The sequence below is a fragment of the Rutilus rutilus genome (assembly GCF_951802725.1).
Source record: "Rutilus rutilus genome assembly, chromosome: 3".
Taxonomy (NCBI): Eukaryota; Metazoa; Chordata; class Actinopteri; order Cypriniformes; family Leuciscidae; genus Rutilus; species Rutilus rutilus.
The window spans coordinates 53,598,169-53,625,568 of record NC_140211.1 but is presented as its reverse complement, the minus strand read 5'-3'; the positions used below and the strand labels follow the sequence as shown (position 1 = coordinate 53,625,568).

Here is a 27,400-nt window from a genome sequence, read left to right as displayed (position 1 = left end):
ACCAGTTGAGAACCACTGTCCTAGCAATTATAAAACACACAAAAAAACACTGTAATCAACTGAGTAAGATTGGAGATATCTGTTAGTTAAAATTTTTACCTTATTTCCCCTGAAAATAAACCGAGTTTATGGTATTTTTGTGTTTTTAGCAATAAAATAATAGACAGACCACCATACACTATTTTTCTCTCCCCTCTCATGATGGTCTCAGGGAGACGCTCCCCTCACCCTCTTTAATGAGGCAAATCTCTGATATTGGCTGACATTTTAAAATCCTCTTCCTGAATGGCAGTGCCAGCAGTCATCTTTACAAGAGATTTCCGCTGAAGGTCTTTGTGATGATGGAGTGAATTATAATGGCCTTGGTGTCTGTGCGAAGAGGAGCCAGTGGCTTAAGAGTTAAACCTCACCTCACAGATGAGCTCTGGGATCCCAAGATGCTTTGGGTCTTGAAGCCTGTTCATTTTACAAAGGGGTTTAGACCATATGTCCTCCGCTCTGCTCTGAGATTTAGGGTGACTGAAGAGTGAAGGATCATGTCATGTATTTGTCAACAAAGAGAAAAGCAATAAATAGTGAGTCTCCACAAAGACTTTCAATGGGAAAGCCTAATGCCTAAAACATTCAGTTCTGCTTTGTTAACTGACACAGGCAGTTTCAAACAAAGACGCAGATCTTCCAGCAACGCTCGGTAGTGGTGTTTTGTTCCTGAATGAATCAATGGCTGTATCCGAAAACTAAGGGGCTGTTTACACGACACCGTTTTCAACTAAAAAACTTAAGGGTACGTTTACAAGACAACGATATGCTTAAAACTGAGGTTTTTCCTTTGAGTTTTTCGCTTACAGACGACACCATTATCAAAACGATCACCATTCACACGGAGCCGCGAAAACGACTAAAAACGCTGCATTCTGCTGCCAGGCCATTAGATGGCGATGAAACACTATAGATTGAACACGTAATACGCATGTGCATGATGCGTTTTCAGAGATTGGCGTTTTTGATGTTCACGGAGACCGTTTTCAAAAACGTGCACTTTGAATCGTGTCAACAACAAAAACGCAAATCTCTGAAAACTATGATGTCATGCACATGCGTATTAAATGTTCAATCTATAGTCGCCATCTAATGGCCTGGCAGCAGAATACAATGTTTTTAGTCGTTTTCACGGATCCGTGTGAATGGGGATCGTTTTGACAATGTTTGTCAAAAAACTCAGATGTTTTTTCATCTCTATGCAAAAAACTCAAAGTAAAAACATCTCCGTTTTAAGCATATCGTTGTCGTGTGAACGTACCCTTAAGGCCTGTTCACACCGGGACGAATTTCGCGCGCGATATTCGCCGACGTTTAACGCCTCGTGACTAAACAAAGGGCGCCAATGTGAGTGTGCACACCGGCGCGAAAAACGGCACACGTAAAAGCGTAATTTTTTAAAAAACGCCTCGGGTTCGTTTTTTTTGGTTTGACGCGCCGCGTCAAAAACTATCCGACCAATGAGATTGGCGCTTTTGCTCACGTGTCTGGAGCTTCTGAAGTTACAGTAAAACACAACTTGGGGGCGCTCAAACACAAACGGTCTTGCCGTGCACACGTACGTAACGGCAAAGAAGATATACACCAAGTAGCGTCTACACTGCCGGGAAGAAATAAGACGAGGAAGATGCAAGGCAAGATGAGTGTAGAGCTGCTGGTCTCGTTGGTGTCGGAACATAAAGAACTATATGACAAACGCGACAGCGACTACAAAAATCTTGATAAAAGAGAATTGTTATGGAGTGGTTTCTGTTTTACATTAAGCGCCATCTAATCTCAGGGAATGAATTTGCATGTTCACTTGGCTCATCGTCAGCGAAAATCGCTTGGGTGTGAACACAAAAAACGCATTGAAAAACGCTGGCGAATAACGCGCGCCGATATTCGTCCCGGTGTGTAGGGCCCTTTAGGCAGCTGACTTGTTGCCTCGCTGCCCTATAAGGCAATGACTTTGCAGGCAGCGTTTGCGCACAAAGGTTTGTCACGAAACTGATTTTGGACAGATTTATGAGGCAGCGTAACAGTTTAATGATCTACGGCAAAATAGAGAGAATTTTGGTGATAACTAAGAGAATATTTAATTTCTACAATAGTATTACATGTTGCAAATTACATCAAAAGTGGAAAATGTTGGTTTAGGTCAAAAACATCCATTTACTCACAAACTGACCACCAACCGCCAACTTTCAGACGCTATCTTTATTTTTTAGCTCAATTGTCACAGAATGGAAAGCACAGGATTGTGGGATATCAAAGGCAGCAAAGGATACATCTATGCTGGCTTCAAAAATCAATCAAATGAAGGTATCTCAAGAGATTTAAAGTGAAACTAACATTACATTCGGACATGCTTTGATGCCTTCATTTGTCAGGTTTTCCGGATGCAACTAATGTTATTGAACTAGTCGGATTGGAGTGAATGATTCAAAGACTTAGTCATAGCTATTTGTCGCCATCTATTGGCGTAACAATGTAACTTGCTGAAAAATCCTCACTATGCAGACTGACAGGCTGCGTCTGAAATCGAATACTCTGAGTAGGGACTTCTTGTAAATAAACTAACCTCACGACCGTTATATGTTCTATATAGTGCGATTGTAATCCGGACTTAAAACATTCATCATCATATTGCGTTTGACCGCCATTAACAAATCCATTCCCGTGGCCTCATTGGATGCGCACTTTAGAATCTCACCGGAAGTAGTAGGTCTGGTACTTTTGGTCTATTGTTTTGTTTATGATAGTACTATACTAGGCAATAGTATAGTAGTATACTGAGAATTTGGACATACAGTGGGGAGTAATATGTATATGCAATAAAATGCAAATTAATTACTTAAAAATCATACAATGTGATTTTCTGGATTTTTGTTTTAGATTCCGTCATTCACAGTTGAAGAGTACCTATGATAAAAATGACAGACTTCTACATGCTTTCTAAGTGGAAAAACCTGCAAAATCGGCAGTGTATCAAATACTTGTTCTCCTCACTGTAATACTCTTCATATAGGCTACTGGGGAATATGCATATTCAAACGCAGCCACCGCATGTCTTCGGAATAAATAATGTAGGCTGCACTCAAAAAATGGAGGATTTATTTGACAAGTAACACATTGGATTAAATGTGATTTTTTTTTTTTAAGTAGAAAGCCTGAAATAGCAGTTTCTTGTAAACCCTACTCCAATAATCTTTGTTTACCAATTCAAAATATCTTTTTTTTATTTATTTTTTTACAGTGTATACAAGTGATTCAAACTGAAAAGTCCTATATTGGATAACATATTGTGTAAATAAGATATTATTAATAAAGTTTAAGTACCTTCAGCCCTTATTTAAAATATGTAAATATGTCACTGCCTAATTGGAATAATCATAAATGAGTCGTCTATAACGCTGCGTGAATAAAGTAGCATTATTTCCTTTTTTTGGGGGGGGGACACAACCCACTCATATGAGCTTGAAAATGAGATGTGTGTAGATCAACAGTACTACACAAATGCATATGACCCGCATTTTATTTACGCTATTGTTCACAGTCCTTTATTTTATGACATAATCACAACCTTGTTTTGCATGCGATTATGGTTGTGTAGCTTCAGGGCACCAATGTGTTTGTGAAGTCTTTTTCACAAGGATTGGCCTTAAACACAGTGCGCAGGGAAATTCGGAGTATTAATAACATTTATTGGTGTCCCATTAGTTTCTACAGGCACCTTTAGTGTTGGATATAGACCGTTGCCTATTGATTTCGCTGCTTGTCACTTGTGTTCAACTTTCATTGACTCAGAACACTTCAAACAAGCCCTCTCATTCACTGACACGCTCTCCACACACACTCTGCATATTGTGAGCGCAACACAAGTATCAGTACAACTCGAGCAGGAGGATATTATTCTAAATAGCATCATGATCTGAAATAGAAAATGAAAGCATGTGCTTGACATGTTAGGAAAATAGATCGTTTGCTGCTGTCTTCCATGGCATCCACTGAAACGCTTTCATTTAATCCTTACTAGTTACGAAAGCAGCCGAATACAAACATGTATCACTTTTATTGACTGATTTGTGTTTATAGGAAATGCATGATGACAGCAAATAAGGCATGACATTATTTAATAATTTAAAAATGCTATTAATGTCGCTGGCTGACTGATATGACATCACTGAAATCTTTTCATTGCCTCTTCTATGTAAAATCCAATAAAATATTATATATTAGGCCATCACTCATTCAAGGCATTATTATGTGATTGATTAATGTACAAATATGAGTATTACTTTTAACTTTTCTAAACCACAAACTATGACAGAAGCAGCATTGAAACTTTACCTACCATTAGAATGTACACTCACATTCATCTCTGTAAACTATAATGTAATTAGGAAAACAATTCACAGTAGAATGTTCATTAAATATGAGGTATTGTATGTCAACAAATTTCATTTGAAATGCAAAAATAAATCAGCAGCTAATGTCCGTATATAAATGAACACGCGGGGAATCAGATACTTAGCGCAGAGCTATTCAGAAATGAATCAAGTTGTATCAACATAGATGAGATTTTCTCATGTCGAAGATGAGTACATGGATTCTCATGCTGTTCCAGGTTTATTTGTGTTGCTCAGATGCTGGTGAAGCTGGTTGACCAAGAAAGTCTTGCTGGTTATGGCAGTAAAGCGACCAGGGAAAAATCTTAAGCAGCGTAAGATGGTTTGCTGCTCTTCCAATGTGGTTTTCAGTCTTTTTTGACTGGTCAGGCTGGAAGAGATCAGATAAAGACCAGCTTGGTCAGCCTGGGAGGTCATCCTAAACCGGCTTAGACCAGCAAACCATCTTAGATGCTGCCCACTGCTTTTCTAGCACTTGCTGATGTACCTGATTGGAATAAATTACCTCAAATACAGTTGATCATAGAGAAAAACAAAACAAAACTGAATGCTTTTATATCAGGTTATGCTGAAACACTAAGGGGCTGTTTACACGACACCGTTTTCAATTAAAAATGTAAAACTTTTTATGCACTTTGGCCGTTAATTTACACAACAACAGCGTTTTGCGAGCCTGAAAACGCAAACTTTTAAAAACGGGGTTCAAAGTGCAAGTTTTTGAAAACTGTCTCCGTTTAAACAATAAAAACGAATCTCTGAAGACAATGACGTCATGCACATGCGAAAAAGTTTTTCCTTTGAGTTTTCCGCGTTTAGACGACACCACTGTCAAAGCGATCCCAATTCACACGGATCCGCGAAAACGCTGTATTCTGCTGCCACGCCATTAGATGGCGATGAAACACTATAGATTGAACACGTAATACGCATGTGCATGACGTCATTGTCTTCAGAGATTCGTTTTTATTCGGTGGGATCTCAGTTTTAAGTATATCGTTGTCGTGTAAATGTACCCTAAATATAAAGGTAGATGATGAGAGTACAGAATAGAGTATGAGAATATAGTACAATTACATGAGGAAATGTGCTCAAGTGTGAAGTCGTCAGACAGCTGACATACAAATATCAACATTTACAAAAGAAAAAGGAAAAATGTGTAATGGACACTTTCAGCAGATGTAAATAAAGTGTTTTTCTTAAAATAAAGGTAACTTTGGCTGCATACATGTAGTCTTTGTATTTAATTTGGTAAACAAGTGTAAACTGAACACAATGAATGACTGTCATCAGTGCGTTTCGTAAGTCTCTGCAGAGTTGTAGACAGACAGTCAGCGAGAGCCACAAACAAACAGCAGTTTTACAGTTCCTCCTGAACCAAAACAACGAGCTTACGCTGTGACGTTCTACCCGGAGCTGTTCACGTAGACTCGGATTGATGGATTTCTGTGTCAACACTATCAACGAGTAAATGAATCTGAAGCAGTCAGGTGGTACAACTAGAGCTCTGTAAGATGTTTGTGTTCATTAGGGGTTCCTATTGTAATTGTAAGGATTTGTAAAACTGATCCTGCAGGCCAAACCGTAAGGCCTAGAGACTTGAAACCTGGCCAGATGGTAGGCCTCAATTTGGGGACAACCTATCAGAGTATGACCCCGATTGGCCCATAGGTGGCGCTACAGCAACCAAAAGTACAAATCGCTCATAACTCTTAGACCGTTTGTCCTAGGCCCGTTTATCCCTGGCTCGAGGCGGACAAAATGGGTATCTCCAATTTTGATTTAGGCAGGAAAAAATGTCTGCTATGTCGAATTTTGTCCAAAACCTACGTTTGCGAACTAGTCCCTGGTTTTTCGCCCGATCGGAACCAGACCAGTCTAGGACAATTCTCTGGACTCTCTAGATCAATAGTTATCGAAAAAAAGTTTAGCATTTTTCGCATGGCTATAATAGGGTCATTTAGAAAATGGGCGTGGCAAAATGCACTCAAAAGCCTATAAATCCTAAACGAAAACTCAGAACTTCACGAAAATTGGTGGCGCTATAACTGTCAAAAAGCTTTGAAAACCATATATTTCCTATGGTAAATTGCCTGTATTGGCTGTAAATGGACTTTTCCATCTATGATGTCACTGGTTAAAAGTTTGCTAAATAAAACTTAATGTCTTTTGATGCTTGTGTGCTTAAAGGCCTTAACTGCTTGAACCCCGATAAAAGCTGCTTGCGGCTTTAATTATTATTGTAACGCTATAGTCTTTGAGACGCGAGGTAATTTAGCGCTGTCCTTCGTCTCGTAACGCTTTGCAGACTCTGCTGTGCGCGTTGATGTGTTTTGATGGAGGCGTGGCTTTGGAGACGCTCTGAAGGGAGGGTGGGATCTCATGCTTTCAAAGCTAGCTTGCTATAGCTAGCCTCTCCGAAATTGCCTACCCTACCTTTATACCAGTATTGTTGTGGGGCAAATTGAAATAAATGATTCCCCTTTCTAAAAACATCCACCATACTGTATTCCCAGCCCGATCTCATCCCAAGGCGTCATATACTGACGCTTTTGACATTTCGTCTACATCCAACGCACATGGCACCCTTCAGCGTCAATATGAGACGCAGATAGATATGGCCAGAAGACGCCTCCTAGCGGTCTAACCCTAACCCTACCCCAGACCTAAACCTACCCATAACCGAACAAAGCTCTCTGCGTGTCATATTGACGCTAAAGGATGCCATGTGCGTTGGATGTAGACGAAATGTCAAAAGTGTCAGTATATGACGCCCTAGGATGAGAATGCGTTGGTATTCCACAATTTCTTTCCTTAATGCGAATGTAGAGAGTTTAGTTTAAATTTGCAAGTTTAGTAGTTCATGAGGTCTACAGCAGAGCCTGATCCAACGCTTGCATTTTTTGAGATTACCGTGTGGCTTCCGAACAGAGCAAACGAAACTCCATTCACTAGCCTCTCTGAATTACATGTACCATAACAACACCATTTTAACATAAGGTTGGGAATTTGCCCAAAAAGAAGGTTTGTGTGTCACAGACAGTTGAGAAAAATCATGTTTTCCTAGAACTCATCGAGTCAGAAAGGATCCAAGAGATCCGTCCATTGTTGTTCCAGGCACTTGCGTTGCAGGTGATCAGGAAGTGCTTTCTTCTTCCTCTGACGCTTTCTTCACTGTAAGAAGCAAACAACATTGAAATGTATTTACAGCCAACTCATGAACAAGGTCATTACTGATTTAATGGGCTTCCCAATTAACTAAACAGCCATTATGCACATCATAATAACATTTGTGTTGTGTATATGGCATCGGCAAATACATTTTCAAATGCAAACGAGCTTTCATGCTTATATTCTATTCAAACGGCGTCTCTCTGTTTCTCTTGGCTGGCTTTTGTTTCTTCCTACCTCTGCTTTTCATTTCTGAGAGCACTGAGGGTCTGAACACTATTGCATGGAAGACGAAAGGTCAAAGGCTACTGATGATATCTACGCCATGTTCCCTAAATATAATGAGCACTCTCATTCTTGAACAGCTCATCAAGGTTTTTAGTCAAGCCTTTTGCTCTCTGTGGAAAACAAATTCAGCTTATTAGCCAAATACGCATCTCTTTTTTCGCCTTGTCTCTGTGGCTGCATGTAAATTTCACCCTTTATTTAAGGAGAAAATCACCGTTGCACGTATTCCCCGAACTCTTCGCTGTCTCCGTCGGACAGCTTAACATATACAATGGGTTTGTCTGCGATTTCAGCGGCATGGCTAATGCGAGACCTTTTGTGCTGTTTAATTCCGGAAGGATAAACAGGCTTGCGCATGCAAAATTATTCAAACACAGATAATTAACCGGGGAAACAATCAGCTGTATGAATAATAATCCACAGTGGTAGACATTATAACTTTTGAGCATGAGAATAAGATGGATGCGAGTACCTTGGGCATGAGCTTATCAAATAAAGCTCGGTAAATGTACCCTGAATGAAATGAGTCAATCATTTTAATGTGTGAGAGAAGCCCTGAGGAGAACAAATAAGCAATCACTGCATCACGCAGGGCGAGCAAATGAACCTGCTGCACAATTAGGCAGGGTCACATTCAGCAAGGGCTGCAAGCACTCCATGTGCTAATGAGATCCGTGCGTGTCAGAGAGAGAGAGAGAGAGAGACAGTTACCGCCTGAATAAAGAGCTTACAACCAGAGCACTTACGGTGGTATAGATAGCACTTCATTAAGGACACTTTCACACCACAGCTTCTGGTGTGAACGGAAGTCGATTTGACGTCAAGAGTTCGTTTTTCTTTCTTTCTTGGTTATAAAGTGCAACCGTCGAGTTCTCTTCAAAAGGTGGTCTGGGGTGTAATGTATTTGAACTGAGGTACACAGTTGGCAGGAACAGTCTGTTCCAAGTCACAGAAGTGAACTACTAATTCAAGTGCTGCTTTGTTCATTTAAAGATTTGGTGATGAATACAAAGTGACAAAAAACGGAAAATTGTTACAGTGGAAAAACGTGGGCTTTAGTACTCGCAGCGCTAGTGACGCCAATATACTGGGGTTTGGTCAACATTTTATTCAGTAACATAAGGCAGTTTTGATTTATATGCTGTTTAATGTTGATGATCGTGTTATTTTACAAATGCATATGATAACATATGAGATCACTCGTTTCTGCATCTTTTTCACCTGTGTTTTGATCAGGAGATTCTGTACTCGTTTACAAGATGTGTAATAGTGCCCCCTACCGTATAACAGTAAAAACACGTACAGCCGGAAAATGACGTCAATGGCGGGGAAAGAGTTAAACAAAAGCTTGGTAAAAAGTGACAAACTTCAGGATTTGTAAAGGATTTGTTTTGTCGCAGGGCAGCATTTGATCACTTTGACTACCAAAGTAGTCTATAGTTTTGACACGAACGCTTAGTGTGAAGTATATGCTTAGCATGCGCGAACACAGTCAGATTACACACACACATTGGAATGTTTCAAGTTTGTCTAGTGTTATTTCTCTCAAGAAGTTATGAGCGATAAAAATGGTTTTGTATCATTTAAACTACACTAAAAATAATTTTTCGAAGTTGTACATAAAAAAAAGAAATTAATAATAATAATAATAATAATAATAATAATTCGCTCGTCGACGCAGGCTTCTGTTGTTGTTGTTGCATCTCCATTTGTTTGATCGAGTTTTTTGACTGTGAAACAACAGCCCGAGCCAGTGTTGCCACCTTGTGGTCCAAATAATTAGGGCAAATAAAAAAAAGGAAGAAAATCATAGAGCATATATGAGCTAATGAAATGAACATAATAATAATAATAATGCGTTACATTTATATAGCGCTTTTCTGGGTACTCAAAGTGCTTTTACATAGAAGGGGGAATCTCCTCAACCACCACCAATGTGCAGCCTCCACCTGGATGATGCGACGGCAGCCATATTGTGCCAGAACGCCCACCACACACCAGCTTACTGGTGGAGAGGAGACAGTGATGAAGCCAATCAGTATGGGGATGATTAGGAGGCCAAGATGGATAGAGGCCAATGGGCTAATTTGGCCAGGATGCCGGGGTTACACCCCTACTCTTTTTCGAAGGACATCCTGGGATTTTTAATGACCACAGAGAGTCAGGACCTCGGTTTAACGTCTCATCCGAAGGACGGTGCTCTTTGACAGTATAGTGTCCCTGTCACTCTACTGGGGCGTTAGGACCCACACAGACCACAGGTTAGCACCCAATGCTGGCCTCACTAACACCTCTTCCAGCTGCAACCTAGTTTTCCTAGGAGGTCTCCCATCCAGGTACTGACCAGGCTCAACCCTGCTTAGCTTCAGTGGGCAACCAGTCTTGGGCTACAGGGTGATGTGGCTTCTGGCTAACATAACACATGCACTGTACGCACACCCTAGTGTACAGCAAAAAATTACGTTTCGGTATATTTACGGTACTGCAGTGGAACAAAACAAGCCATGTAGGTTTATGATTTAGTTTGAAGTGCAACACTGAGTTTGAGATTACGTTCCGCACACAGAAAAGTTCTGCATGTGCAGCAGTTAAAACAATACTGTATTTTTTCGGTACACATGAATGCTGAAACGATAAGGATGTCAGAACATCACGTGATTGATCACCTAGGGAACGCTGTCAATTGTGACCAGACTAGTCTGAAAAACAAACCGTTGATTTTGCAAAGTCTGCCTAGGCTTTTACCCAAGATCTCACTGGGGTCACATTGTACAATGTGACAAGCAACAATCATAAGAGACACAAAAAAAGCAGCTTAAGAGTGAAAACAGCCTAAAACTCAGACTGATATTAAGATAAAGAGTGGGAGGTGATGTGCAGAGGACACAAATGACTCTGGATGAGCTGTGGGCAAAAGGCTGACAGACAGCCGGTAATAAGAGCAGTTAGCAGCAGACAAACACTCAGGTACACCATGAGGAACCCCAACAGGCCCCATGGCGCAGGCTTTCAAAGCAAAGTCAAAGTTATTAAGTATTCAATCATATAAAAGGGAGAGGAAGGCGTGAAAGGTTGCGGACCAAAGCACTTTTGCTCCAGTGCATTAAGAGGCTATGCAGCCGCTCCAAGTCTGCGTGAAAAGAAATAGATTACCTCCCCAGAAGATGGCAGCTTCTCTGTATCCCCCTCCTTTTCTGCTCTTTAATAACTGCAATCTGCTGTGAAAATCTAATCCCAAGTACCATTTACGCTGCACCCAGATAACTTCTGCTTGGAAAAGCGTACAATATGAATATTTCATTCCCTGATATCCAAATAAACATGACAGGCTTTCCATCAATCAGGGGACGCTGCAAGAAGTGAACTGGAAAGTGGAAATTGCTAATGAATAGCAGGGTTTGGGGGGGAAAGGATGTCTTGTAAAAGCGTCTGTTTTAGTTCTCTTCAAAATGTATACATTAGAGAGAAAAAAAAGCTCAGAGCGCACTGATAAACATCCCTCCCGATGCTATTGATCAAGGCCAGCCATTAAACACGTCCATATATGCCCTCCTCCTCAACGGAATAAACACGGCCATCTTTCTGATGGAGCGACTGAGGCTATTATAAGTTATTTATCACAACAAATCAAGCAGTGATACTGTTCTGTATTTACTAACAGCCAAATCTGCTCATGCAAAGGCCCCTCTTCCCTTCTAGCAAGAGTCCATCCATATACATGTGACCCCGTCCCGGGCTGGATGTCAGGTCTCAGCAGATTTGTAAGGCCACACCTGGCCTAAGAGCTCTAGTAATGACACTTAATGAAAGCTGGGAATCCATGCATGCAGAAGGAGCCTGGCATGTCATAAATAATCCACATGCCTACAAGCCATTTCCTCTCCTATCTATTTATTTGTATTTACTCTGTCTCTCTTAGAGTCCAGAAGGAACTTGGGGTGTCCTAGAAGAACATTAGTTGAGCTTCACTTTGCTACTCAACTTGGCAAATGGGCAGTGTGCTTGGTGTTTGTCCTTTCGAGTGGTTTCACATTTATCAACAAGAATGTGGGATAGTTCAAAAGGTAAATTCAAAATTCCAAACTTTTATCATTATTTACCCTCATGTTAATACAAATCATACTTTTTTTTCTGTAAACCATAAAATAGGTTACACTTTATTTTAAGGTGACGTAGTTACATTGAACTTACTCAAGTACTCAGTAATATTATTATTTTGTAACAGTGTAAATAAGATAACACTGTTACAAAATACTTGGTATTGATTCCATGTGGTGTGACCATCAAGTGCAAAATATTCATTATACCTTAAATACACACAAGTGCACACATCCTTAATATTTTCATAAAAAGTAAATATCATGAAAGAAGACATTTTTGGGAGTCGCACCACATGACATTTTTAACTGAACTAACCTAGAAATTGAAACAAAATGTGACTCTGGATCACAAAACCAGTCACATGTCGCACATGTATATTTGTGGCAATAGCCAAAAATACATTATGGGTCAAAATTATAGATTTTTCTTTTATGCCAAAAATCATTAGGATATTAAGTAAAGATCATGTTCCATGAAGATATTTTGTAAATTTCCTACCATAAATATATAAAACATTTATTTTTGTGAGTGAATGCAGCACAATTGCAAACATAAATGGACAACTTGAAAGGCCATTTTTCTCAATGTTTCGATTTTTTTGCACCCTCAGATTCCAGATTTTCAATAGTTGTTTCTCAGCCAAATATTGTCCTATCCTAACAAACCATACATCAATGGAAAGCTTATTTATTCAACTTTCATATGATGTATAAATCTCAATTTAAAAAAAATGACCCATGTGACTGGTTTTGTGGTCCAGGGTCACATGAGCACTATAAAAATATTTATGTCGTTGGTGGCATTTCAATTAATGCCAAACTTAACTTGTTCTCAAGTGTCGCATGACCAAATATCACCGACATCAAACCTGACGGAGAACATGTAACACCTTTTGTGTTCCAAGGCAGTCATAGAGGTTTGGAACAACATGAGGAATATTTTGAGTGAGCTGTTTCCATACGGGAGAACGTGCGACCTACAACCATAGTATGCATTAAGACTCTTTCTGGGGTAACAAAACCAGCTCTTCAACTTCTCTTTGAATAAAACTTCTGAAGTAGTATAACTCTGTAAAGTCAGGCTCTGAGCAGGTCTCTGACTCTCTAGCTCTTGCTCTCTCTATCATCAATAATGGAATAAGGTGGCATGTGGAGCAGGTTCTGGACCTTCAGAACAAACAGGGAGCAGAATGGATTCCACCCTGCAGGACGGGCTCATCAGCACGGTCAACAATGCCTGGATGATTGGGTTCAGAGCCGCAGCTCCAGCCCTCGGCTTCTACCATGGCCAAAGTTCTCAATCATCTCTAAACTTTTCCTTTCCAATTTCACAAGTGTGAATCAGATCAGACCCTATTACAGAGGATAAGCCTGTACCTACAGAGCCGGATCATTCGGCAGCGAGAGGACAGGCACTCCAGAATGAGATGGCTAATGGTGACACGGACCTTCAACTGTGGTTATAGGACACCTTTTCTCTGCATCTGATAGAAATACCAACCTAATCACGACAAAGACGGTCTCGCTGATGCTATGCATGAGGATGGGATAACCGAGAATGGAGGAAGAGAGAAAAAATAATGAAAGGGAGAGGTGTAATAGGAAATGGCCAGCATTGGGTCATTCAGGAAATATAAGAGGAGGAGAAGAAAGATCAAACTGGACAGGCGATTCGAGGCAAAACCTGCATATAAGACCTGTTTATATGGAAGATTGGGGGCAGAATGTGATACGGCCTGTTAGCCACAAAGGTGAATGTTAATATTCACCCAGTGACGACTGTAACTATATGAGGTGCTGCGGTTAACATGAAATACACTTGATCATTGCAAATAAAATAAGATGAAAAATAAGAATGCTACAGGGCAGATGACAAAATATTTGTGGTAACACTTTACAATAAGGTTCATTAGTTAACTACATTAGTTAGCATGAACTAATAATGAACTTCACTTATACAGCATTTTATTAATGCTTTGTTAATGCTAATTTCAACATTTACTAATACTTTATTAAAATATTGTTAACATTAGTTAATGCACGGTGAACTAACATGAGCAAACAATGATTGTGAATGAAAAGTGACTGAAAATGGTGACCGAGATGTACACTTTCCCCTTACATATTACTATAACATTTAATATAAAAATTAAAGTTGGCATGAAATCAAAATTGATATTTATTAATAGCTATAGCTAGTTGTTACTAGTGTGCATTTATATAACTTTGGGGTTGGTAAAATCGGTACGATTTTCAATAAGGCTGCATTTAATTGATAAAAATACAGTGAAAATGTGTCAATATTTCTACAATTTAAAATATATTTTAAAAGGTAATTCATTTTTGTGATGGCAGAGCTGAAAACCGTGATACATTTTATTTTAGATCAAAAGATCAGAATTGATTTGAAATAGAAATATTTCGAATTTTAAATTTAATTTAACTTTTGAACTGTCTTAACCCATGCAATAATGAGCTGATGAATTGAATCAGGTGTGTTTGATTAGGGAGACAAAGAAAACGTGCAGTGTTGGGGGTCCTTCAGGAGCAGGGTTGTGTATATATTACTTTGTTGACAAATTGTAATAAATCTTTAATCAAAATGTCAAAACTTGCTCTTATGACTAGTTCGACACCCATGAGGTACGCAAGGCCACGCTGCAGTTAGGCCAATCGCATTCCTCTATGCAACGCTCACTTTACAGAAATTCATGCCCCCACCTGTTTTTTTCTTGCTCAAAACTTGTTTCACTCAGAAAATGCGTCGCAATATATACAATATGACTATGACTATGACAATACGGAGTCAAAACTTCCGTTTCATGCCGACTTCAACTTCAATTGAAAAAAATAATAATCTATGGACGTGCGCTGGAGTGTGTCAGGGCTTTACCTTCAGTCGCTCTGCTTCCATTCTCTCTGCTTTCAGCCTCCTGATTTCCCCATGTAAACCCTTCACATTCTCCTGAAGGTGACTGCATGAAAACAGGACAAACATTACAGCCAAATCCCATTTCACACATTTCTCCATATGTTTGCATGCACATTCCCTGCTACTTGGAGTCCATGTTTGTACACACTGGGAGCTGAGAGGAGCGTTGGACAGGGTGAGCGGGGCTTACTCTCTCTCAGCTGTCAGGTGGATGATCTTCCTGCTCTGGTCTTTGATCTTGAGTGCCAGTTTCTCATTAGTGTGCCTGGAGAGGAGCAGGGGCACAGATAATGGGCTGCAGTGAGGAAGCTGTGAGCTGCTGTCACAATCAACCATGATGCTGAATGATAATGATATAGCATTATAACACCGGATGCTAAAGTTCTGATGCGCCACAGACACGCTCTATATTCCGTAAATTTATATACTGGTTCCAACACTGTAACATGTGATACAATCTGTGACATGTTATGCAGTAAGAAGCCAGATTTGATGTTACGTAAGGGGAAACACGCAGCTAGGTCATTATTGCAAAACAAACACCAAAAGGGTAGGTATGATGGGAGTTTATTTTACAATACTGACTGTACAATATGCCATTAATTACACGGTTCCCTACAAAATAGATAATATTTACAAAATGAAATATTGAATTGAGTTAATAATGTGAGAAGATGGAGGTGGAGGGATACCAGAGACATTAAAATAGATACACTGTAAAAACTGATTTTCAAAGTTGTAAATAATGTGCTTTTGTTATTTTTATTCATTTTTTATATTTCTTGTATTTTTATTTTTAGTTGTAGTTTTAGTAATTTTAGTACAACTTCATCAAATTTTGTTGAGGCATATATATATATATATATATATATATATATATATATACACATATAAGACATTCACAATGTTACAAAATATTAATATTTTAAATAAATGCTGTTCAAAGAATCCTGAAAAAATGTAGTATGATGTCCACAAAAAGATTAAGCATCACAATTTTTATATATATTTATTCTTAACAATTAAAATAAATAAGTTGTATATCAGCTCAATTTCAATTACCGAAAATAATTCTTAATAGTTTTAGTTAACAATAACGACACTGCTTGGGATTATTAATTGTATACTTTAGTGGTCATTATGCTACAATATTTGCTTGTCGAATAATTGTTGAATAATCAGCCAATCAGAATCAAGTATTCCAGACACCTGTGTGTTTAGCTGTTTAGACTTACAGAAAGGTGCTGTGGTAAACCAGAAGGCAATATCATGGTACTGAATGATTACATGTCTTACTTTTGCTCCTTTACCCATTGGTTCACATTGGTCACGACTAGTTCACTTTCCCGGTGAAGTCGAGAGCTGTCACTCCGTGCGTCTCCTAAGCACTGCCGCAAAACATCCACCTCACACACAGCTGCGTTATATTTCTGATATACACTGTCCATCTGTGAGTGCAGAGCCTCAACCTGCACATGAAGAGATGAATGAACACAAACACAGCAGAATGATGTGAATGGTGTCAGGACACTGTGGCTGACCTGAGATACTTTATCAGTGTAGTTCTCTCTGAGAGCGGCCGTCTCCATCTTCAGCAGCAACACCTCCTCCTCTCTGTCCCGCAGGACGGTCATGTGCTCCTGTGTCCACTGCTGAGAGCGGGACAGCTGTGTGTGCAGCTCCGCCAGTCGCCTCTCACTCGCACGAGCCTGACGGGACAGACGGAGAGAGAAACTAGGACATCATTAAACGTAAAGTTCTGCTGATGTTAAAATCTCAAACATAATGTGTGTATATATATATATATATATGAGGGGAATATGACTACACATTAGCCATTTATTTGTTGACTTTTCCAAACAGCGTGGCTCTGTGTTAGTTTCAAAACACTGCTTTGGTTTTGGTTTTTTGAAAGAAATTAATACTTGCATTAGAATTCATCAGAAGTGACAATAGAGACATTCACAATGTTACAAAATATTTCGATTTCAAATAAATGTTGTTCTTTTGAACATTCTGTACATCGAAGAATCCTGAAAAACTGTCTCACGATTTCCACAAAAATATTAAGCAGCACAATTGTTTTGAACAATAATAATAAATGTTTCTTGAGCAGCAAATCAGAATATTAGAATGATTTCTGAAGGATCATGTGACACTGAAGACTGGAGTAATGATGCTGAAAATACAGATTTGCATCACAGGAATACGTTACATTTGAAAATATATTCAGATACAAGACAGTTATTTTAAATTGCAATAATATTTCACAATATTACTAAATAATACAAATAAATAAAAAAAATTCTGTATTTTTGATAAAATAAACATCTTGCTATAATATACTGTAGCATTATATATATAATCTCTATATAAATTTGGAATAATTAAGATTTTAAAAATACTACAATGAAAGCATCTTTATAGCAACTAAGTAAATAGTAATAATAATTCAATGTCATCTTTTTAATGTTTTTTTTTTTTTTTTTTTTATCAAATAAATGCAGCCTTTGTGAGCATAAGAGACTTATTTTAAAAACATAAAAAAAACAATAACTTTTGACCAGTTGTGTACACACTGTGTTTTCACGTTTCATGGGGACTTTCCATAGACATAATGATTTTTATACTGCACAAACTGTATATTCTGTCCCCTCACACTAACCCGTCACAGAAAGTATTCTGCATTTTCACATTTTTAAAAAGCTGTTTTCCTCAAGGGGTTAAAAAAATGTCCCACAAGGACAAGGATTTCAGATATTAGCATCTTTGCGGGGACATTTTATCCCCATAACATAGGGTTTACCAGGCCACGCACGCACACACACACACGCAAATTTGGGGTATATAATATGTTGATAATATTCTTCTGCAGGCAAAGAACACACTATATATAAGCGTTGACAATCTTCAGCTGCGTTAAAATCTCTATCCCTCAACAAATCATTGTTACACTCTTATGATGTGGCAAATCTACAGCAGCTCACACAATTTTACCTCATATGAGATCTCAGGTTTTCAGCATATGAGAATTCAGCTTAAATTAAAAGGCAGGCTAGTTTCATGGCTAGTAACGCTGTCAGTGTGCAAGATGGTGGAGCGCAGTGACCTTTACCCAGAGCGCACACACTGCAGACGAGAGCTAATAAAAGGTGGTAAAGAAAAGGAGAAAGACAATTAAAATGCTGTGCGAGAGTGTGTGTGTGTGTGTGTGTGTGTGTGTGTGTGTAAGTGGGTTATGATGTAGTCACCTGTGCAGCTTTATATCCAACTCTAATCCCTCTGTGATCCCACACACACACACACACACACTCAAATGAGATTCTCGACTCATCAGTTTCTTCAATTCACACCTGATTTATAAATGGGGGCTGGAGTATATTTGCAAACACACACACACCCACACACACACACACGCTTATGCAACCATAATTATGTGCCAGGCAGACAAACACACACACAGAAATGATAGCCGCCTTTATTCTGGCGTCTGTCTCGCCCCGCTTCCCCGCATGCTGCGTTCCACACGACTGGCGAGAATCATTACTGGCCTTCCTCTGATACGGCTGCAGAACCAACAGCAATTATTTTTAAAAGCCAGAGCTGAAAACAGACAACCGATGCACAACACGCGCATAATCATTATTTCTGCAGTCCGACCGGTGGCGCGGTGTGTGTATGTTTGTGTGCGCATGTATACATTAGGGCCTGGCCAGTGTGCAGACACCTTATTTTTTTATTTTTCAGTTTTATTGTTATCCTGCAGAGTTTGCTGACCATAAAATGACCAGGATGGTTATCCAAAACCAATTAGAGTTACCCTACAACACTGACAGCACTTAAAGAATGAGAGTGAGTGGTTTAAATAACTCTACTGTCTGCAGGAGCACTGCAGTTTTGCACACATTTCAGGTACTTCAGGATGAAGTGTCACAGAAGGGGTTTGACAAAGTCAGAGAACTCCATACTTATGAACATCATTGTTGGTTCTGGAACAACATTCTCATCAACGGATCAGGCTTTAGGATTAGGTTTGGGTTTGTGGATTCAAAAACATTATTATTAGCCAACCATTTCCCTATACATTTATGAGGTACTTAAAAAGATAGTTCACCCAAAAATTCTGTCATCATATACTCACCCTCATGTCATTCCAAACCCAGAAGACTTTAGACCTGAGAGGTTTCTCTCCCTCCTTTGAATTCCAGATAACCAAAACTTCGTATTGGATATGGATTCGCCGTGAAACAAATCCATATGAAATGAGCAGTTTCATCCAAATCTTGCGAAGAGATAATATCACTTTATATGATGATGACGACGGTTTGCGATGTGCTCTATGAATGTGTGTTTGGTTGATTGGTTCTTAATTAAATCTGTTCATCTTATAATGCAATCGCGACTCTTCTGAAGTCTTGGATTCGACTCTTATAAATTATTTTTGTCTTTATGAAAGTTTTGAAGCTTAAAAGTTTCAGTTGAGGGATAGAAATCTCTCAGTGAAAATATCTTAATTTGTGTTTAGAAGATGAAAATGAATAAAGTCTTATTGGGTTTTGGAATGACATGAGTAAATGATGACAGAATTATTAGTTATTAGTCATTATCTTGGAATGTATTTACAAATCCACATTGAATTTTGGTACACTAATCACCAGAGGTGGGAGTAAGTCACACATGTGCAAGTCACAAGCAAGTCTCAAGTCTTTAACCTTCAAGTCTCAAGCAAGTCCAAGTCAATTTTGAGAAAAGCAAGTCAAGTCAAGTCGTAGCTTGGGTCACAAGTCACTGGCAAGTCATACAAACGTTTGATGATTTCACTGAATTTATATATTAAATAAGTTTTTTTTTATTTTTTATATGCATTTCCACATACAGCTGAGTGGTTACTACAATAAAAAAATAAAAAAAATAAACTAAACCTAAAATGTAAATGTAAATGTAACTGAAATTAGGCCAACATTCAATCATGAAAAAATAAATTTGCCTGAAACATTGCAGAAGACCATTAAAAGGGATTAAAACAATTCACAAAAAGTATGCCACCAAATGGTATTCTTCAAACTGGCATCCCCTTTATATAAGTTATATATATTAAGTTAAATCCGCCTAGGCTAATTATAAAAATAACTCATACTATGGCAATTTTTCCACCACATTTTGAATTTTGGGTGCATATATTAATTCTGCTGGCATTTTGCCCCCAACCCCCTGATAACATCTAACCCTGCTTTAAGAGAAACATAAAACACGACAAAACATTAACATTTTTTATGTTGTTTTTTGTCATTGGAAAGAACGACATATTTGGCTTTAAAGCATGATTGGAAAGAAATGTGGCAAATGTTATACAAAACATATGCCATCATTAATTATCATTTGAATATTGACAACATTAAGCTACATTTGAAAACATAATTGTGTATAAAGAGGCATGCTGTTTTGACCAATATTCTCTCTAGATTTAAATATTTAGCTTTAAAGAAAGTCAAATTAACAAACAGGTTAAACAAGCCATATAGCTTACTTTTAGACGTGGTGAATGAAGTTCGACTGTTCGAGGTTGTGATGGTCGTCCGATATCCCTTGCCAGTTATTATGCGTACAGCAAATCTTCTTGTATGAATATTGTCAATTTTAGTCTTTATATCCAAAAAGAAACGATGCTGGCCTTGAGATGTTTTTGTATTAAGCGCGCGCTCACCGCGATGAGTTTTTTTCTGGGCTTGTGCAGCGTCACGCAATCGCGCAGAATCTGATGACCGGCGTCAATGGTTCCGTTGCTTTCATTTTGTTCATCAATTGATGTTGCGATGATTTATATAAAAATGTATATCAAGTCATTCTCGAGTCATACAGTTCAAGTCAAGTCAAGTCTCGAGTCATTGGATCTCAAGTCAAAGTCAAGTCGAGTCATTTTCTTAATTTAGTCAAGCAAGTCTCAAGTCCTTAAATTTGCGACTCGAGTCTGACTCGAGTCAAGTCATGTGACTCGAGTCCCCCATCTCTGCTAATCACACATAATAAAGATTAATATGGCCTGTAAATAAAAAATAAAAAAAGTGTCGTTGTTATACATGTTAGATGTAATTATACAGTAATAACATACATAATTGCAAGCAACTAACTCTAAACTGAAACCTACTAATCCTAACCCTATAGTAAGTACATGTACTTAATTACTATCGCTCAGTACTTAATTGTATAATTACACTGTAACAATAGTGTAACTTCATTATGAGTAAGGATTTAAATATAAAATAACCATTTTATATATATTTATATCTTATATGTTAATTTTATTTCTATTTTGATTTAGCTAATAATGCATTTAATTTTACGTTTAATTCAATGAATGAAAAGTTCATATGTATTCACATTAATTCATTTTAATTTTCACACCCATATGTGCAACATTTAATGAAAAATGACAATGTCAATTGAAATGCAGAAGTACATTGCCACTTTACATATTGCACCGGCATTTTTGCATATTCATTTTCTAATTAAATTAAGACCATACATATACATCTGCAATACAAAGCTGCAAAAAAACATCAGTAATTACACGAGTGGCTGATGTTCATGTAGATAAGAAAGTATAGCAATACTCGGGAGATAATGGCTTCGATTCCCAGGGAATGCATGAACTAATAATAAAAATGTATACAATGTTGAATGCAATGTAAATCGCTTTGGATTAAAAAAGTGTATCCCAATATCTCACCTCCTCCTGAGAGCTCCTGCTCTCACTGTGCACTCTCTGTAGATCTGCACTCATCTGTGTGACCCGCTCGTCCTGAGCCTTCTTCTCCTCCGTCAGCTGGATCAGGCACTGCTGCAGACGGGCCTGCTCACTCCTCTGGGACGCCACCTCTCTACTGTACTCCGCCAGCTACAACACGCAGAACGCATGTTAAGATTTGTGTGTTAGGAGCGATCACGTTGTCTGTGGCGGTGGAAGAGATCGTACCAGCTCCATATACTCTTTATGAGTGGCCTGTGCTGTGCCGAGCTCCAGTCTCAGCTCTCTGCCTCTCTGATCGGCCTTGGCTGCCTCTCGTACCCCTTGACGCCACTTCTCCCGCTCCTGCTCCAGATCCAGCTTCAGTCTGGACACTGTAGCCTGCAGACTGCTCATCTGAGCCAAAGAGCACTCATCATACACTAGCGCTCAAAAGTCTGGGGTCAGTACGAATTTCTACACATCAAGGATGCATTAAATTAATCAAAAGTGACAGTAAAGACATTTATCATTTCAAATGTTCATCAAAGTTCATAAATCCTGTTCATAAATCCGATTCATCGAGTGTTTTCAACATTGATAATAATGAAGCTAGAAAAGATTTCGATAGGACTTACAGTATTTAATTAATATTAAGTTAAGCATTAAGTTAATGTTAGTTAATGAAAAAACACTGTTCATTGTTAGTGCATGTTAGCTCAGGTCCAATAAAGAATACTAACAGATTCAACTTTTGATTTTATTAATGTATTAGTAAATGTTGAAAATAACACAAACTAAGATTAATAAATGCTTTAAAAGTTAGTAATAAATGTAGTTAAAGGTGCATTGCGCAACATTTCATGTTAAAAATACCCGTTTTTCTAACCCATACATGCTTAAACAATTGCCTGATGGGCTGAATGAGCCCTTCTATGATCACTGCGATTGCCTCTATAATCCTGTACAGTAAAATAAATAAGAGGGATTCGGGACGGAATCGACTGGGCGTGACGTCATGCGCGTTCACGCTCACCTGGCTATGTCTGGCAGATTTGTGTATTCGCCGCCATTATCCGCATCAGCGAAGACAACTCAAGCGACTTTTGCAAATGTAGAAGATGGATTCAAAGAGACCGGCTTCTAGTTCATCCCAAACCCCAACGCAAACTCCACGTAACCGCGTGCACAACTCTGGTTGCAGTTTCGCGTGTCGCCAGAAGGGGGCATAGTTCTGCAAAAACTCAGAGACTTGCGCAATGCACCTTTAACTAATGTTAACAAATGAAAATTTATTGTAAAGTGTTATAAACCAAGATTTCTTCACAGAATCCTGAAAAAAATGTACCATGGTTTCCACAAAAATATTAAGCAGCAACACTGTTTTCAACATTAATTATGATAATAATAATAATAATTATTTTTGTTGTTTCTTGAGCAGCAAATCAGCATATTAGAATGATTTCTGAAGGATCATGTGACACTGAAGACCAGAGCTTAATATCCTCAGTTCTCATCCTGCTGGATCTGTCTGCTGCCTTTGACACAGTTAACCACCAGATCCTCCTGTCAATCCTAAAGATGAAGGGCATCTCGGGAACCGCACTCCAATGGTTCAAGTCTTACCTCTCAGGTAGGTCCTTTAGGGTGTCATGGAGGGGTGAAGTGTCTAAGACCCAACATCTAGCTACTGGGGTGCCTCAGGGATCAGTGCTTGGACCACTTCTCTTCTCCATCTACATGACCATCACTAGCATCTGTGATTCATGGCTTTTCCTATCACTGCTACGCTTATGACACACAACTCTCATTCCAACCTGATGATCCAACGGTAGCTGCTCGCATCTCGGCCTGCCTGAAAGACATTTCTGGCTGGATGAAGGACAACCACCTTCAACTAAACCTTGCGAAGACAGAGCTGCTTGTGGTCCCGGCCAACCCAACACTTCACCACAACTTCTCCATTCAGCTTGGTTCGTCATCTATAACTCCATCAAGGTCAGCCAGGAACTTTGGAGTTGTGATTGATGATCAATTGAACTTCACAGACCACATTGCTACAACTCCCCGGTCCTGCAGATTTGCCTTATACAACATCAGGAGGATCAGCCCTTCCTATAAGAGCAGGCTACACACCACTTGTTCTATCCAGACTGGACTATTGTAATGCTCTCCTGGCAGGTCTTCCAGCTTGCACTGTCAAACCTCTGCAAATGATCAACTGAGACAAAATGCTGCAGCTAGAGTGGTCTTTAACAAGCCAAAGAGAGCACACGTCACTCCTCTCCTCCAAAATTGCACTGGTTGCCAGTTGCCGCTCGCATCGAATTCAAAACACTGACGTTTGCCAACAGAACAACCACTGGCTCTGCTCCCTCCTACCTAAACTCATTACTGCAGACTTACGTGCCATCCAGAAACTTGCGCTCTGCAAGTGAACGTCGTCTTGTGGTGCCATCTCAAAGAGGCACAAAATTTATTTTTCTGGTCTGTTCCCTGCTGGTGGAATAATCTGCCTAACTCAACCAGAGCGGCTGAGTGTGTAGCCATTTCCAAGAATCGGCAACACTTGATCCATTAATACTGACACTTTCTCTTCTATTCTATATCTATTTATAAAAATAAAAATAAATATTACATGTACTGCGTTAGATTAAACTGAGAAGGGTCTTAGCACTTGCATATTGTTGTCCTATTGTTAGTTTAACTGCTTCTATTGTTCTCATTTGTAAGTCGCTTTGGATAAAAGCGTCTGCTAAATGAATAAATGTAAATGGAGTCATGATGCTGAAAATTCAGCTTTGCATCACAGGAATAAATTACATTTTAAAATATATTAAAATAGAAACCAGTTGTTGTAAATTGTAATAATATTTCACAATATTACTGTTTTTACTATATTTTTGGTCAAATAAATGCAGCCTTGATAAGCAGAAGAGATACATTTTTTAAAACATTAAGAAATCTTGTGAACCCCAAACTTTTAACATTAGTGTAGACCATCATAAAATCTCAAAAAATTCCTTTTCCCAGGTTAATCAGTATGGCCAACTTTGACCCTACTAACTCATAGTCCAATGATCAACCACCAGTTTGTATCAGCTTCGGAAGGGTTAGAAATCATGTGAGCAGCAGTTTGGACTAGCTTATTAATATGTGGCGTTCCCGTAATACCTGTTGGTGGTGTTTTTGCTCCTGGTCATCTCTGGTCTCCAGTTGTCTCCTGCACAGCTGAAGCTGAGTCTGGCAGTTCAGTCCTTCCTCCTGCAGTCTGTGTGTGATGAGCTGCAGATCCTGGTGTGTGTTTATAAGCTTCTCCTGTTCACACAGCTACGCAAACAGAGAAGGGCAGCTGACAATCACATTCTTTATCTATATCTATATTCAGGTTTACCTTTCATTTGTTTTAATATTACTGTTTATTGCCGTTGTGAACAAATGTTGCGTTTTGTGAGGGAAACTTTTCAATGTGAAGTACATTATTAGTTGTTCCCATTTTTAGAAACAATAGCATATATTCTGCTTTCTTATTGCTTGTCGGGCAAAGTTTCTGAACAATGAACAGGCATTGTTGATGCGTAAATGTATTCATGTAATTCATTCTTTCTTGCTGACATCAGAAATCCAGTTTTTTTTGGAAAGTACAAAAGTTTTCAATTTAATTTGACAAGTAAATGTTAAGAGGTGAATAAATTTTTGGTCTCCTCCACTACTTCCCAAAGACTTTCAATTAATTTAAGGTCTGGCTTTTTTAAGAAATTAAAATGTACACACATTCCATCACTTAGGTTTAGAAGAACTGTTTCCAAACATATAATAACATGCAAGAAACATAATAATCACTGCAATAATGATCCACTCATAGACTCTTAAGCATTTGCCTATTTAAATCCAAACAGCGACTTTTTTTTTGGCCAGGCGGTGTATGTATGTTTTACAGTCTACCCAATTATGAGTAGAATGTAAAAGATAATGATCACACTGCCTATGGCTTCTTGTGTTGAAAGACTTTTCTCAATATATTGATAGTAATATATATATATTACAGTCTACTCATGTTTGGGAAGACATCAAGTGTTCAAAACTGGTCCACTCCAGCAGTGTATGGTGTTTTTCATGTAGGGTGCTTCACAGTGACCATCTTCAATTTTCCTATACAGTAGTTTAAGGGAAATGTGTTGTTCTGCTTCTTCAAATGAAACACCAGTGTTCACATGGCATCCTCAGCTTGACTTTTGAAAAATTAAAAACCAGAACACCAGGCAAACACGCATCTATGTGATATTGGAATTTGTGCACCCTCCATCGTCATGTGTTAATTAATGAACTCTCATGCGCAAAGAAGAAGACAGCATAAGCTGCGCTCAACAAGTGACAAAAATAATACCAGTTTGAAAACAGCCATTGCATTTTACATGATCAATCAATCAATTATAGTAACAATTTAAATTTTTTTATTTTATTTGAAACAACCATAAATATGGGGGACCGGACATGTAAATGAGGGGGCCTAGTATTAAACACTTTTAGTTTCAAAAGATCAAGGCATTTATGAATCCTCATGATATAACCTGTAATAGTGCAGAGCACAGATAAACTGTGAGCTCCACGACTGACATATTCACTCAGACGGCTCATACTCCTGCATGACAGATATTAAACTGGGATTAGGGAGATTAATTTGAAACTGTTACTGAGCAAGAGACTTTTGCATCAGATCTATGAAAGTTTCTAAATATAGAAAAGTAAATTTACAACTAGAGTGAATAGCTTTGCTTCAGACTAACATCTCTTCAGCACCGAGAGAAGCAATAAAATCAGATTTCCTCATGATCTGTACACGTTTGCAACATTTAAATTATATCATAACTTTGGGGGTGCTAAATTAATTTTCAGTTGAAAACAAAATGATTTGGTTGACATTTTTTTCCAAAATGTTCACTGTGTTCACACCATTATACAGAGGCCACAATGAAAATTAAGACTAATTAAGTCTAATTTAAACCTAACAAATAAAGTTTTAGAATTCAATGGATGTAAAATAAAGAAGAAACATTTAATATTCAGCAAATGTGTGACACTGACCATATGAACTGACGGTAAGATGTTCTTGAAGCACAAGATGGATTATTCTCAAATCATGCTGGATATCACGATCATCAGGTTTTACACGGACATGTGAAGCTCGTGTTCTTCCACGAAGCCAAACACACACATGAGAATGCATCCACCATATACACAGCTTGCACCGTTCCTCAGGCACACAGTAATCAATACAGGGGATCATGTCCTTACAGAGGGCTTGGTGAAACACTTCTGCTTAATAATCCTGCCGTTTAAAGCCCTGAATCAGTGTAGGACGAGTGTGAAATGGCTCTCACCTTAGTCTGCAGGGCTGAGAGGGTCTCTCTGCTGATGTCCAGCTCGTCCTGGATCTGCTGTTTCTCCTGCTGGAGTCTCCCAGCTTCATGCTGAGCGTTCAGCACATCCGATCTGCTACTGCTGGCCTCTGCTCTCAAGCGCTCTACCAGCCTCCTGTAGAGGAGAACATGAGTCTTATTTCAGCAAACTCCCGTCTCCATCAGTCCTGACATGAGCGCGCTATAAAGGAGCAACAGGTGTGTGGATGAAATCACCACACCATCCTGCTGGTCAGCAGTGTATGGTGTTTTACACGAAGGGCCCTGTTTACACCTGGTATTGAGATGCGTTTTGGTCGATCGGATCACAAGTGGACGACGCTAAATACAGGTGTAAA

At 38.8% G+C, this 27,400-nt stretch overlaps 1 protein-coding gene across 1 annotated transcript in view; it reads right to left on the bottom strand.

Annotated features, from left to right (window-relative positions):
* Nucleotides 1-13,090: 13,090 nt before the first annotated feature.
* Nucleotides 13,091-27,400, bottom strand: part of pmfbp1 (polyamine modulated factor 1 binding protein 1) — a gene marked incomplete at both ends in the record, with an annotated part of 92,528 nt that continues 78,218 nt past the window's right edge. Inside the window, 10 exon segments of the mRNA XM_084404346.1 lie at nt 13,091-13,188; nt 14,880-14,909; nt 14,912-14,961; nt 15,109-15,183; nt 16,215-16,387; nt 16,460-16,627; nt 21,646-21,813; nt 21,892-22,059; nt 24,817-24,972; nt 27,024-27,177. Coding sequence (XP_084260472.1) covers nt 13,091-13,188; nt 14,880-14,909; nt 14,912-14,961; nt 15,109-15,183; nt 16,215-16,387; nt 16,460-16,627; nt 21,646-21,813; nt 21,892-22,059; nt 24,817-24,972; nt 27,024-27,177 — 1,240 coding nt within the window.